The sequence below is a fragment of the Argopecten irradians genome, chromosome 2 (assembly GCF_041381155.1).
Source record: "Argopecten irradians isolate NY chromosome 2, Ai_NY, whole genome shotgun sequence".
Lineage (NCBI taxonomy): Eukaryota > Metazoa > Mollusca > Bivalvia > Pectinida > Pectinidae > Argopecten > Argopecten irradians.
Genome location: NC_091135.1, coordinates 51175064 through 51190442, shown reverse-complemented (window position 1 = coordinate 51190442; position 15379 = coordinate 51175064). Strand labels below are relative to the sequence as shown.

Here is a 15379-nt window from a genome sequence, read left to right as displayed (position 1 = left end):
ACAAATATCATTATTTACAATTAATGGTCAAGTAGCCTTACATTTAACTTACCTAATCAGAGATACCACCTATTTATGTGCAGTTACTTATCCTTTACATTTCGAGACTAGGCAGACAGAAATTATACCAGACTTTGCTATTGCTATTTTTCATAATTATATTTCTTTGTTTTAAACAGGAGCATTTCTGATTCCATTTGCAATCTTTATGGTGCTCTGCGGATTTCCCCTTTATTATCTGGAACTAGCATTGGGCCAATTTTCTGGGAAAAGTCCAATGGTTGTATGGAATATTTGTCCACTGTTTTTTTTTTTTTTTTTTTTTTTTTTTTTTTTTTTTTTTTTTTTTCTTTTTTTTTTGGTTGTATGGAATATTTGTCCACTGTTTAAAGGTAAGATAAAAGCAATAGGAACACGATTATACGGTATGTAGTACAGTCTTTTCTACTTATGTCCTCATCAAAGACTGGCCACGTATTGTTCAGATACGGTAACATTTTATTATGAAAAGCAGGTCTAGTCAATGGCTTGATAAATTCTAAATTCCAATTAGATACTTTGCTTTCAATATCAGAGCTAATATACCTTTGAAACATGTCTTATATAAATTATACATTGGCACACTCACGAGTTTCCCTGTACATATGTATCAATTCCTATTTTTTTTTCTTTCTTTAATATTTAGTGACTAGGTACATAAATCAAACTACTTTAACCATGTATCCATAAATAACGATAAGTTGGTTGTCGGTATGTTAGCCATTTTGTACATAAATTCATATATTGAAAGTTAACCATATTGACTATATACCGAATTATTTGAAATATTGTTCACATATTTCGATTTTACCAAACATACCATTTTTTTTGTATCGCCAGGAATCGGCTATACCATGGTGTTGCTTTCCCTGATAGTCACGTGGTACTATGGGACAGTGATTGCCTGGGTATTGTACTATCTCGGACATACCTTTACATCCACTCTACCCTGGTCCACGTGCGACAATGAATGGAACACAGAACATTGTGTGGTGGTAAGGGGACAAGGCCCACAAAATGTTTCGACCCTCAATAGCATGTTCTCACATAGTAATTATAGCATCATCGGACACACCTATGAAAATGAGTCTTCATCACCACTGAATAATACAAAGAAACTTACTACAGCAGCATCAGAGTTTTGGAGGTTTGTATGTGATTTCAGAAGGATAGTATTACTTACATATCTTATTCTATGATAAAAGATTAACGATAAAAATGTCAGTCCACATGTGTTGAATATCAGACAGACAGTTCTATAACTACATACACATGGTATATGTAACAGATGTCTTAAAATTTTCTAATCATAATACCAGCTCTAATATACAAAATATTTCCATGTAAAAGATATAGTTACCATAGTATTACAAACCCACAGACAGTAATATCAACGAATATTTATAATTATATATTGTAAGTATACGATTACATAAATCATCTGTCGGAATGACCTGTATATGCTATTGAAGTGCAATATTGAAAATAAGTAACATATAACAAAGTTCTCGTAAAATAAAAGATAACAAAATGAATTTTTAATTAAAAAAAATAACTTCAATACTACAATATTATTGTGTACAATAATACATGTTCTACCACACTAGGCGGTGTTATTCAACTCTCAGGACATTGAATAAACACTGCAGCTGTTGATTAACAATATTGTTAATACCAGACATGGTATAAACTCTGTACGCATTCTCATTGGCTGACACGGTGAACTACTTATTTCTCAGTGTCACGTCATCATTGCCAACGTCATCAATTAGCAAATGACGTCATTCTATTTTATGATCGCCGCTTGAAGTCGTTGTGTCAAAATCCGTGACATTTTCATACATTTTAACTTGAACTTTATACTATTAAATAATACATCTTGACAGACAAGAATTTTACTGATGAGTTTCGTAGATTTAACGTGTATGAAACGAACTTGATGGTAATACGGCTTGATGATTATCTGGCTGGAAATTGACGATGCCGTGTCATGCGAATGCTTTAACGTGTATACATGTAGTCCGATATAAAGTTTTATTTTCTGGAAGCACCTATGAAGATTTGAACTCAATAAGACGTGAAGTGAGTATCATTTAACCCTAAAGATGTTCCCAATTAGACTAATTTGACATCGATGGATTCTTTATCAAACAATGACTTTTGAATACTAAGTAGTGTCTTTTTGCTGATAAAAATATAACTACTGTAACACTTTATTTGCATATTTCGTTTAATACACGTACCGTATACTTGCCGTATTTCTATCGGCTAAAAACGAATATGATTGTGGTAGAAACAGGTCACACTACTCGTAGTTGTTGAATATTGAATTTATTCCACACTTGTAAGTGTGTTTTTTTTTAAGTTACAAAAGACACTCGCTTAAGCTCGTGCCTTTTGTAATTTTTAAAAAACAACCCACTCTTGTGGAATAAATTCAATATTCAACAACCACTCATTGTGTAACCTTTATTTAGCACACTGGCATTGTTTGATATATGTTATTTAATGTCACTAGGTACAAAGTACTGAATATGTCATCTGGAATCGATGACTGGGGGTCGTTACAGTGGCCACTTGTTCTGGTGCTGTTACTGAGTACAGCAATGTGTTTTCTGTGTATTGTAAAAGGCGTCCGGTCAGTCGGAAAGGTATGCACTTTGAATAATAGGTGTGTAGTTTGGTAAAAGGGATAATAAAATGTTACATTTGTATGTATTACAAAACCTATTACCTAGCTCTTTAATAAAAACTCAAGTAGCCTTGAAGTGTCTCACAATGATGTTAAGTGTCGTCGACTCCTGTAATGTTACACTGTATACCATTAAAGACAAACTAGACCATACACTACATATGTCCACTTTCATATTTATTTGTGCAATGAAATGTCTTTTAAAAGCATTTCAGCTATTAGAAAATATGTATTTTGTTAAAATAAAGGTACCACTTAGAAAAGTGAAACCTATTATATACTCCATGCCTAATTAAAGATGATACATTTTCCTCCAGGTGGTGTGGGTGACCGCTCTGCTGCCGTACCTCCTCCTCACCATTATCCTGGTCCGAAGTATCACCCTAGACGGTGCTGTGGATGGCATCATCTATTACGTTAACCCAGACTTCAACAGACTCCTGAATTTTCAAGTAAATGTTCCTGTTTAATTCAATCTATTGCTGTTGTTGATTAAAAATAACTTGGCATGGTGAACTTTGACCAAACTACTTCTCATGTATATGTCACCAGTTTTCAACGTCACAAGAATATTCATGTGACGTCATACTGCTGTACTCTGACTGCAACTTCATGTACCTACATTGTACGAATTGTTGTTGAAGACAGACGTGCCGTGGTGTTGAAATTTGATGTTATAATTTCCATCCCTGGTATAAAATCGACCGAAAATACGTCAGCATGGTCTTGTAGCATGGACTTTTTATCTTCTGTAAGTGTATTTTGTAACTTGTATAAATGACTTTGGTTACTTTGATTAAATTCCATGTGTACCTTCTATAACTGTACGGATTCTGTATGTTGTCAGGTATGGTGTGACGCCGCCTTACAAGTGTTTTATTCCCTTGGACCAGCGTGGGGCGGGGTACTGACGATGGCAAGTTTTAGCAAATTCCGTAATCAATGTTTCAGGTAACAATTTTTAATGGTATTAACATGATACATGTCAACGTCTTTTTTACAGATCCCATTATTTTCAAATGAGATCGCATGTTGAGATAAAACCGCGCGGTTAAAAGACAAACATACTCAATTGTATTACAGCTTGGCTTTTAAGCGTTGTTTGTAATATATTTTGGGTTTATGAAGTCATTAGCAAACAAAAACTTCACGAAACCAAAATACATTGAAAATATTACTTCACTGTAATTTGGTTTGATTAACTACTAATAATGCATTAATTTCCGTGATTGTTCTAAGTTATCCTCGCGTACAACATGAGAATCCTCGAAGTACTGGTATAATTACCTCATGCTATGATTAACAACTTCAAACTTCTGTCTAATAGAAATGAGTGTTTTCATAAATATAAATTATGAGAGAACGTTTTAATATTCATTTAGTAACCCATGTAACGGTACGGTTTTAGACAAGTAAAACTATAATACATATATATATATATATATTGATTAAATGTTTATTCCATTTCATGTCTGTTACACGCCATATAATATTTGAAGTGCGTAATTGTATCAGCGTAAAGAAATGAATACTAAAAGATAATATATAACAATATATTAAAGTACATATACCATCTCAGATATTAAACAGTAAACGAACATTGTCATATGTGTGCTAATGATAACTTTTTTATTTTACCAATATATCAAATGTCTAATTCAGATCTTCTAAAAAGAGAAAATAAAGAAATGTATTTCATTCAACTTATGAAACCTGTGTTAAATTCAGAACGGGACAAAGAAACTTCATATTAGTTTTTTATTTTGTCCTCATGTTTTTGTTAGTTTCTTCCAGAACCATTCACAATATCTTTATGTACCATGTCATGACGTAATCTTACTATGACGGCATTGTACTATGACGTCATGTTTTACAAATAAAAGAATTCAAACCCCTGAAGACCGGCATGAGCCGAGAAAGCGCTAGGGAGGAAAAAACTGTTTTATAGTTGTGTTTTCTTTTTATGTATTAAAGTATGTATTGTCTTTTACAGTGATGCTATCCTGTGCGTTTCCATGGATTTAGTAACAGCATTTTACTGTGGATTTGTTGTTTTCTCAATAGTTGGGTTTCTAGCGCACGAAACAGGGATGGAAGTTGATGAAGTTATAGAGACAGGTACCATTATTAATTCTAAAGCTGACCACTTTAAAGATTTTATAATCAGGATGTTTTAGTTGAGTCTCCTTATTGAAAAAGGGAAAAATAATCATCGTAACATATCTAATGTTATTTTCTTACAGGACCTGGTCTTGTATTTCTGACCTACCCAGAAGCACTAACAAGACTTCCACTTCCGCAGGTGTGGTGTGTACTTTTCTTCCTCACAGTCTGCTTTGTCGGCGTGGACAGTCAGGTAAGTAGGTCAGAAGGTATGAGGATTAAACCGATCAAAGTCTGCTATTCATCACATCAGTTGTTCAGGTGTTAGTGCATATTTCATAACGTAAATAACTTACCTCACCACCCATTATTTCAAAAAGCCAAACAAATGCACACACACATACACAAAAGAGGAAAAAAATGTATTAAAATATAGTGTAATGTTACATTATGAAATAGTTTGTGTTCTTTCAGATTTTATTGTATTCTAGCAACTATGAGATCATAAATATAAAAAAACCGTGTTAGAAGATAGAAAAGTACTCTGACCCACAGCCTATGAACACGACATATTGTTTAAATCAGCACAACTATCAAATCACACCTGATCCGGAGAGGTCCATTCTACCCTGCTTTAGTGATCTAAAACAACTTTTCGTCGATGCCTTTGCATTCAATTGTATCTGATATATAGGTTAAAGACTGCATCGTCATATTCTGTGCAGATAACCAGATGTTTGACACATGCACGACTCTGTCCTTCCGCTTCCATATACCAAACAGGTAAACGGATTCTTCATTACATGATCGGATGTCCATTACTCACTGCTTTTTTATTAGCCCAGATACTTTCATAAGTAAGGAAGGTAGATACGTTTTATTAAATGTATATCCCTACATATGATAAATCATAATTTAACGATAATATTAAAATTATCTTATTGTTCGATTAAATAAGCATTCTATGAATTAATGTTTATTTTATGATGTTTTCTTAAAAATGAAATAACAAACACAGTTTTGGATTAAATGGCCGCAGCCTATATAATATTTGTAAAGTGTTAACCAAAGCAGGATACTTATTCTCAGATGTGGCGAGCAGGCAATTATGATTTACCTAAACAGGTAATTTCATCCCCCTGGGTTAACCAAAGCAGATAGGAATGTTACCTAAACTAACAAATGACTAGAATTACATTATGTATAATCCAGGTACATGCAACGGTGAGCACCCTATGCTGAGTATCTACCAACTGGTACCGGACACATCAGCTACTCACCGTCCCCAGGGTTAACCTCGGCAAAGTTTGCATGTACCTGACCCGAATAGCCTGCTGACCTACCCAGATCTGCGAGGCTCCATCGTACTCCCAGGGTAAATCCTTGGCGAGTAATATCCATATTCTCCACCACGAAGAAACCAAAAACCAAAATCTGTATCCATTATACAGTTACTGTACATCTATCTCCGACATCTCAACCCTCTGGGATTCACTAGGCAAGTGAGAGGAGGAGTCTATTGAACAACTGGTTACCACACAATATTTTGGGGTATCCCCGACTCTTAGGGTAAATCCATAGCGGGCCAGTACGTATACCCTTACAATCTATAATATACACAAATCAAAAGACATGCCTGCTCGCCACACATCACTTGGAACTGTTTATACAGTTCCACCATCCATTCCTAAAACAGAGAATAAGTATCAATATTTACAAGCTAAAATTCACACCTTTAGGTAAATATCAATTTTACACTTTCAGGTGTACCATCTGCCTTTTCTGACATAAACAGCTGTAATGCATCTTGCAATGTATTAAGAAAAATTACATCTCGAATATCTGAGAGATGGACCCCATCTGCCCTTTACAATACTTTACAGTCATATTTAATATCTACTTACTGTATGACTCTACATATCAAAAGACAAATTTATAACCGAATTATGCCTGCTCGCCACACATGCCACTTGGAACTGTTTATACAGTTCCACCATCCATTCCTAAAGCAGAGAATAAGTATCAATATTTACAAGCTAAAATTCACACCTTTAGGTAAATATCAATTTTACACTTTCAGGTGTACCATCTGCCTTTTCTGACATAAACAGCTGTAATGCCTCTTGCAATGTATTAAGAAAAAATTCATCTCCAATTCCTGAGAGATGGACCACATCTGCCCTAAAAATACTTTACAGTCATATTTAATATATACATGCTGTATGACTCTACCATTATTTTTCAAAACAGCCTGTCGTCCTATCCGATTAACTCTTTACCGCTTCCTCTCTATCCCAGTAATTGATGTACATCTCCGCCACTGTAACCGCGGCAATATATCTGACCATATTAACATGCAATTAGCTAAACGCTTAGCCAAAGAATGTATATCATTCTCGATCCGTGCACTCAACAACGATGTTGAAGTAGTTGTTAAGTCATAACCTCCGGTGTGGATAATCAGGAATTGTGGAGGAGCACTCTGTGACAAGTGCAACGACAGGATTCTTCTTACGTCATACCAAGACATGCCACGTTTCCCTATCCACTTGATTTTAGACCCCCATATATCGCAGAAAATTTGGATCCGACAATGAGAACGACATCCGATGTGCCCAGTAGATAATTGATGATCCCAAAATTCAAATACATGTATCTGAAATACTTATGGCTAGGTTAGCCTTGAATCATCCTGAACCGTATAAAGGGGGATAACTCTAACTTCAAGACCCAATTATTTTATCCATTCTAATATAGGTGGTGTACGCCTTAGATTTCCACCTACCTAATATTTGAATTACCTCGTCTGAAATTCCTTTCATAGATAACGTTGTAGCCGCTCAAATTATAAAGGAATGTGATTTGAAATTCTGATGGGCTATTCCCAAATAAATAATAGCCTTCCGTAATATTGCACTAAACTGATAACGGGTCAGCCGGGAATTATTTTTGTGTATGAATAATAATCCTGGGTTGCCTGGTCGAATTTTCATATAAGATACCATATTCCCATAAGGACACACTGGGCTTCCTTGGATTTTTGGAATGAAAAGTTTAGTTGACCTACCATACTGATCAGTGTTTGAGCGAGGTAATATAACTTCACACCCCTTATCTGTAACAGACAAATCAGAAACTAACAACGGGCTTTGTGACTTTATAGAGGTGTACACTACCTCGCCAACTCTAAACAGTCCAAAAAAACGTTAAACAAAAGGCTGTATTAAAAAGCTTTAATATCCTGTCATATTTTTCAAGCAAATCATATGTTATAGGTGCTCTCACATCTGGTGTTCCTTTGAGCCTTTTAAAACCCTCCAATGCTCTTTTTACAATAAATGAAGATGTAGGATCTTCCCAATTCTGTAATTTATGAATGTAACTAATTGCTGCTAAATATGATTTTACTGTGTTTGGGGTAGAACCTTTGTTTGAATGAAAGGCAGTGAACCACAAAATATGTGAAAGTGGTACTGGCCAATTGTAATCGATCGTAAATAATGATCGAAATTGATTAAAACTACGAAGTGCACTTTCATAAAGAGCTTTGGTGTTGCTTGCAATACTAGCATTTAAAGGTCGTCCGATTTCATCTGACAAATTGACCATAGCCAAACTGGAATTGAGACGGGTGCCTTTTCTGCCTGTGGTACCAGTCGATGGAATTTCTTCAGCTGTAAACGTAACAAGCTATCGGTTATTATATTAAAACAACCTGGAATGTGCTCTGCTTTAAACACTATGTTAAGACGTATACACCTCGAGACGAAAAACCTTAACATAGTCAAAACTATGTTGATTTTGTAGTCATAGTATTCACAATTGCCACTACTGATTGATTGTCACAACGGAATAAAATTTTCTTATTACGCAATTTTTCACCTCAGATATATACTGCCACAACCAAGGGAAAGAACTCTAAAATTGTAATGTCACCTGTGTAACCTAAGTCAAACCATGATTCAGGCCGAACCCCGTATGTCCAACTCCCGTTCAAAAATGCCCCAAAACCATTCCCCCTTTTTGCCGAGCTGTCAGTGTAAATGCCATTAAGTAATTCCCTTGACAAGTTCTACATGCATGACAAAAATGACATGGATTGAATTTACAATTCCCTTCATTACAACCAAAACAAATCCCTTTGTTTTTGGGAATGGCTTTGCCATTTCCCACAGTGTGATTATTTTGATGACTGCTGGATGTTCAAGTCTGTGATGACATCAACCTCAACCAGAGGTCAGGGTTCAATTTATCCCAAGGCCTCAGGCAAGTCGCTTGGCGCAGACGAAACTGTTCATCGTACTTACGCCAAGCAAAATTATTCCCTCTACCCGCTGCCTCTCTGATTATCGACATGTAATGTAAAAATTCGGTACCTTTATCTGGAAGCCTTTGTAGGTATACAGTCATAAAAATAATAAAAACGTCTATCCACTTTTCAATATTTGGCACCTGTAAACGGGGCAAAACTGTATCTGCGCCCCCTGGGCAATACCGGTACAAGGTGATGGGGACCCCGTGCCTGCGACCCCATTAGTGTGACCCCTAACGCTAAATCAGATGACACTGCCGATCCCCAAACATTGTTTAAATTGACAACAATTAACTCATCACCTGAAGAGTTATCGTTATTTTAAACATTCATACCCCGTTGACGCTCTGTCTCATTCGACACCGGTTCGACACTTGGAGGTATCTGGGGACTGGGGGCATGACTAGGCCTAGTGCTGGGCTCGTCCGTTACTTGGTTATCGTCGTCCACAAACCTCGCCGGCTTTTTTTCTCTCCGTTCTCGGCCTTGATGGTGTACCCGCCGGCCTTTTTCTTCCTGCAACCTGTCTCTTATATACCGGCATCTTAAAACTGTTACTTTTGTGCATTTTTTTTCTATGGTACTGCTGATACTGAAACCCGTTCGACTGCGTGGTAAAATGTTATGTTTTGCGCATGTCTATATCCCACAAGGGAATTAACTCTTACCACAGTATCAACTTCAGGTTCCACAAACCCAAAAATAAATATGTTTAATTTTATATATAATCAAACGTTAATAATTTGAAACCCCATTCACTTCATACCATTTGCAAGCATATGGTATAATTAAACCATATGTATTGAGAATAACTTGATATGAATGGCTTTTACTTTTCACTACATATTTGTTTTAGTTTGGGATGCTTGAAACAGTAGTGAGTGGAATAGCTGACATGTTTCCTAATACACTCGGTAAACGGAAGATCCTAATTGTGGGTGGTGCCTTTTTAGTATATCTCCTCACCAGCTTAGTGTATGCCACACAAGTAAGTAATCTATACAATATATTACCTTATTTTTCATATATATATGTACAGTGTATCTTCTGTGTTCTGAATATAGCTCATTGACATTTTTGATGTTTTCCCCCATTAAATTAACGTTTGAAGTGCGTGGTGCGTGGTTTTGGGAGGCTGTGATATATTCATGTTGTGTAATAGATGAACTGTTGATTTTTTACGGAGTTACATCAAACAAGCACACCCCATCAGGTCACAATATACTTACAACTGGCAAACCAGTCGTCCCACTTCCTTTATGCTAAACGGTAGGCATGAGCAGAAACTGCCACCTTTATATACTATGCTGTGTTTCGACAAGGGGAAAAACCTAGAGCCTACCTCACAGGGGCGAACTCCCAACTGCAGGCCATATATTAAGCGGTGTCAAGAGAAGCGTTAGGAAGAAGATAATCAGTTAAGAAGAAGAGAAAAGATAGAATTCTCTAACGGACATGGAATAGGGGCAGCTGGTAATATAATGTCCAGGATCTGACATGTCGTGAACACATAACTAGTTTTTGATTGTTTACGGGTAGCTTGTAGTTTGGGATAATTTGGCGATATATTTACGGGTTACTCCAATTGTATATAAGTGTTGACAATGAGTGAAACGGTGATTAAAAGATATATAATTTGTAACATATTATTTGGAATATATGTGCTTTCAATCGGTTAAAGTGAAGTGGGGTGTCGTAGGTTACGTGACCTAGTTGCCAACCCTGATAATATCTTATTATTAAGACACGCTGTCAGATTATTTTTTTTGGTCTGCAAATGCCCCTCTGGCTCTTGTTTGTTAACCAATTGGTTGGTTGATGGACTTGCCATTTAAGAACGACCTCCTATGTACGCGTATGTTTTTAGACAGAGGTATATATACTGATGTGTCCTTGGTTTAATGGGACCATAACCCTTTCTATAGAGCTATTTCACTGAAGCATACCGGCAGAGACACGAAACAAAACACGCAACCAGATTACATTGTACTGACAAATAAGTCCTCCCACTCCATTTACATGTATGCTGAGCGCTAAACAAGAACAAAAGCTACCACTTTGTAGAATACAGTGTCTCACGGGCAAGGAACTAGTTTCTTTACGGGACATTTATCAATTATGGTTCTTTGTCGGGGTCCCTATGGTGTTATAACGCCTTGGTTGAATTAAATAATGACCGAGGACGTGGCCACCATATAAACCAAATCAACGGTCCTTAATGTATGTATTATATATGTAGTCCCCTTGACAAATGTCAAAAGAATTATCCGATTTACATATTAATTATAGACAGAACGATGGCTACAGGACGTCACCCTGTAAAACTCAACGTTTGGGAAATTACTTCACAGAAATAATATTTAACGCAATATTTCTAAGAATGGAAGCACGGGTCAATATGCTATATATCGAGCAGTATGTATTACCAATGAGAAAAGAGGAAAAACATAGCATATCTTATATATACATGCATTAATTATGGACCTTTGTTTGGGTTCAAATAATATGATAACGCCCGGGAAGATAATAATAACCGAAGGCATAACCCGAGGTCATTATTTTTTAAATCATTAGTATTATTACTAACATTATTGTGTACTCTACAAGAGCGATATAACACCATATGAACGAAACTAGGGTCCTTGATTTTTTTATATTTGATACGTCGTTTCTTTAACAAATGTTAAAACATTGTCTTATGTGCATATTAATTAAAAGCAAAACATAAGTCAAAGAACGCCACACTGAAGAATGCAGCATTGAGCAATATCATTCGTACAGGAATATTAAGTCAGTGGGTTTTTTTGGGTTTTTTTTAAGGAAATACCAAGTCGATATGATATATGTTGAATGTCACGTGACCATGTATCAGCCAATGAAAATAGTGGAACATCAGAGCATATCCAATATATTAAGATATTATACACAAACATTGTCGACCAAACCTGTAATCTCAATCTTTCTAACTGATCAATACTCAGATGTTTAATAATTCAACTACCTTTTCTGATGGTTATTTTCATTTTGTAAGTGTGAATTGATACTAAAATGATATTTGCATAATTGCAGCTGTTATATTATATACAGGCTGGTATGTATATCTTCATGTTCATTGACTGGTATGCCTCAGCGTATTGCATATTTGTGACGTCATGTCTGGAATGTATTGTGATCGGATGGTGCTATGGTAAGCATTAAGTTCGTAAAAGTGATTTTTTTTGTCTTTTCATTTTTCCATTTATCATCATATATCAATACAAAATAATAATAAAGTCATGTGTTTCCTTGCATATTTTTATGTTCGCAAAATTGATTTCTTTAACAATGTAAACCAAAACTGAACAATTACCCATTCATATTTAATGTTAATTTTGTTATTCAAAGTTACTAGTCCCCTGCCGTTGAAACCGGAGGTAACTATAGTGATTGTTCCCGTCTGTCTGTCTGTCTGTCTGTCTAAATTTGGTTTCCAGATGATAACTTGAGAACGAATGGATGGATTTTGACCAAACTTCATACAATGTTAGCATATGGGACGATACACCTTGGGATTGAATTTAGGGTCAAACGGTCAACTACATAGGTCACTCCGACTAAAATAGTTTGTTTCACAAAGCATTAATTAGTTTCCAGACGATAAATTTAGAACGAACTAATGGGTTTTGATGAAGCTTCAAACCATGGTACCATATTGGAAAATACAGCTTTGGATTGAAAAAAGTCAATTACAAAGGTCACTACGACTGAAAATAGATTTTTCACAAAATGTCAGACGATACCTTGAGAACGAATGGATGCATGCACATGGTAAAATACAGCTTGGATTGAATTTAGGGTGAAAAGATCAAGTACAAAAATTAAGGTCACTGTTAGAAAAATAGATTGTTTCACAAATTTCACTTGCCGGACGATAACTTGATCACACATCAACAAAATTTGTTTAAACTTTATTCAAAGATAGCATAACTAAACAATACTAAAAGTTGCTATAGATTAGAAAATATAATTGACGGCAGGGGACGTGTCTTGCTTCCAACACTTACTGTAAGCTTGTTTTGTATGATTTATCAATTTAGAATGATGTTTCAGGAGCGGAGAGATTTAGTCGTGATATCGCATTAATGACCGGGATACCGGTATACCCAGTGATTCGCTGGTCATGGTGTATCTTCGTACCTATTGCTATGTCCGTAAGTATACAAGGCATCAACATTACGTCAAATTACTAATATTATTCACTCGCTAGTTTTAAATGGCAGTCGGAATTCAGTGAGATTGATAATAACGTCGGCAACATTCCATAACTTATCCATAGATGTATTTGCCGTTTAATATTCAATAAAATTGTAATGTGATACTTTATACTCGACTTACAGACAGTAAAACATACTTCACAGATGGGCCGTGAAATATACATATTACAACATATGCTGTTCGGCTAATGAAGGAGTTTTATTTACAGAATGCTATAGCTGATTTGTTAGGTTTTAGGTTTAAACATAGCAGATCATGCATTTGGTGAAATGTTTTATATTAGATTCCTTGTGGAAAACTATCTAATATTCCATCTTTATCTGTCTTTTGTGTTGTTTGTAAGACTTTATACTTGATATTACGTTATAGTCATATTTATTCTTTTTTACATTTTTATTATTGTTTTATTTATTTTATATTTTATTTTTTCCATTTTTGAATTCATCTTGTATCTTTGATGATGATGACAGTTTTTATATTAGATGTTCAAATGGAACAGTTTCTACTTATGATATAAAATGAAAGTTCATTAGATATTATTGATTGAAAAAGATACAACTGGATGCTACAAGTAACAGCTTGTAGTCATGTTATAAACAATATTTATAGATGAACATTATTGTCATATTGTTCAGCGTAAATTTTGAATACCTTCGTATAATATAAGGTGGTAGTGTAGTGTAGTAAAACCACTTGCCTTTCACCTAGCCGACCGGGTTTCGATTCCTGTACGGACATGAAAGGTCAGGGGTCACCTACCCGATCATTTGTGTTTTCTCAGGGCACTCTCAAAAATTTTGTGCATATACTTAAATCCGGACCATCGAAAGTAATTTGTATAAATTAGATAACTCGTTTCGCAATCGATTTAAGATAAGATATTGGCATGATTAATTACAGATAGCATTAGGGATGGCTATTACCAACATGAGGAACCCTGTGTATGACGGATACGTATATCCAGACTACATAGGAGCTGTGGGCAACATGGTCGGACTGGTGTCAGTAATTCCTATCCCTGTTGTCATGGTGGTAGAGATACTCACGGCACGAGGTTCATTGAAGCAGGTGATTCACTTAGTCAAGTATCTATATAGACAGCGTAACATATCATTTGCTAGACATCCATTGAGATCATAAAAGGTTCCATTTATTACTACCATATGGTTCATCACTAGCAGAGAAAACCATAAATTCTCTATCTTATGAATATAAGTATATACCATCTAAAATAACTGTTTTGGACTTGCAACGAACAATTTCTTTATCAGAGATTGATGAAATCGTTTAATGCTATTGGGCACATACATGTGACGTTACACATAATATCAAGGACCATACATTTGTACATTAAATTGACCACACAAATGAGTATGCAATAATGCAAAATTTGTCTTTACAGAGAATCTTGAAACTTTTGAGACCAACGACCGACTGGATGCCAAACGACGATGAAGCACGCGAGTCTTATAGGATATACAAGTATAGCGGAGGCATATGGGCAAATATTAAAGCTGATCTATTTGGTGATTCTTCGTAGAGCTACTTGACTTGGACGACATACATATATACTAAGATAGATTTATACTTACATGTACTAACGAATATTGTGCAAAATGTTATGTAGAAGTTATCATTAGAAATTAAATCGGTGTTTTTTTTTAAATAAACCAATTATATGAGTCTTTATGTGAAAAATTATGCATAATGAAGGGTCCTAATTTTCTATTTTCTTTATTGTCACTGTGACTACTGACAGAAATGCAGTCGTCACGTAAATGTTTTAGCGTGGGCTGTCGTATAAAAGCCGGGCGCTTGTTTTGTTTTTCAAAATCGGGGCTCTACACAAAAATGGCGTCGATAGGAACAGGATCGGGAGGTGAGTAAAAGAAATGTCTCGTGTCAAGATATGCATACATTTGCTGAAGTCGGGAATGCTTTTACGGAGTGTCAATGCATATATTCGTCCGAACTATGAA

The 15379-nt window shown here is 35.5% G+C and overlaps 1 protein-coding gene across 1 annotated transcript; it reads left to right on the top strand.

The window, feature by feature from the left end:
- The first annotated feature begins 365 nt into the window (after positions 1-365).
- On the top strand, positions 366-15070 carry LOC138315847 (sodium- and chloride-dependent betaine transporter-like). The gene is made up of 12 exons (XM_069257148.1): positions 366-392; positions 880-1186; positions 2558-2690; positions 3049-3183; positions 3579-3682; positions 4725-4849; positions 4975-5087; positions 10003-10134; positions 12234-12333; positions 13236-13336; positions 14301-14468; positions 14803-15070. Exons 2-12 carry the CDS (start codon positions 894-896, stop codon positions 14938-14940), a joined length of 1542 nt encoding a protein of 513 aa, XP_069113249.1. The 5' UTR covers positions 366-392; positions 880-893; the 3' UTR covers positions 14941-15070.
- The last annotated feature ends 309 nt before the right edge of the window (positions 15071-15379 follow it).

Excerpts from the sequence above, each read along its gene's own strand:
- LOC138315847 (XM_069257148.1), top strand. The coding sequence starts at position 894 with ATGGTGTTGCTTTCCCTGATAGTCACGTGGTACTATGGGACAGTGATT. Across the intron at positions 1,187-2,557 it reads GCAGCATCAGAGTTTTGGAG|GTACAAAGTACTGAATATGT; the intron begins GTTTGTATGTGA and ends TAATGTCACTAG. Across the intron at positions 14,469-14,802 it reads CACGAGGTTCATTGAAGCAG|AGAATCTTGAAACTTTTGAG; the intron begins GTGATTCACTTA and ends TTGTCTTTACAG.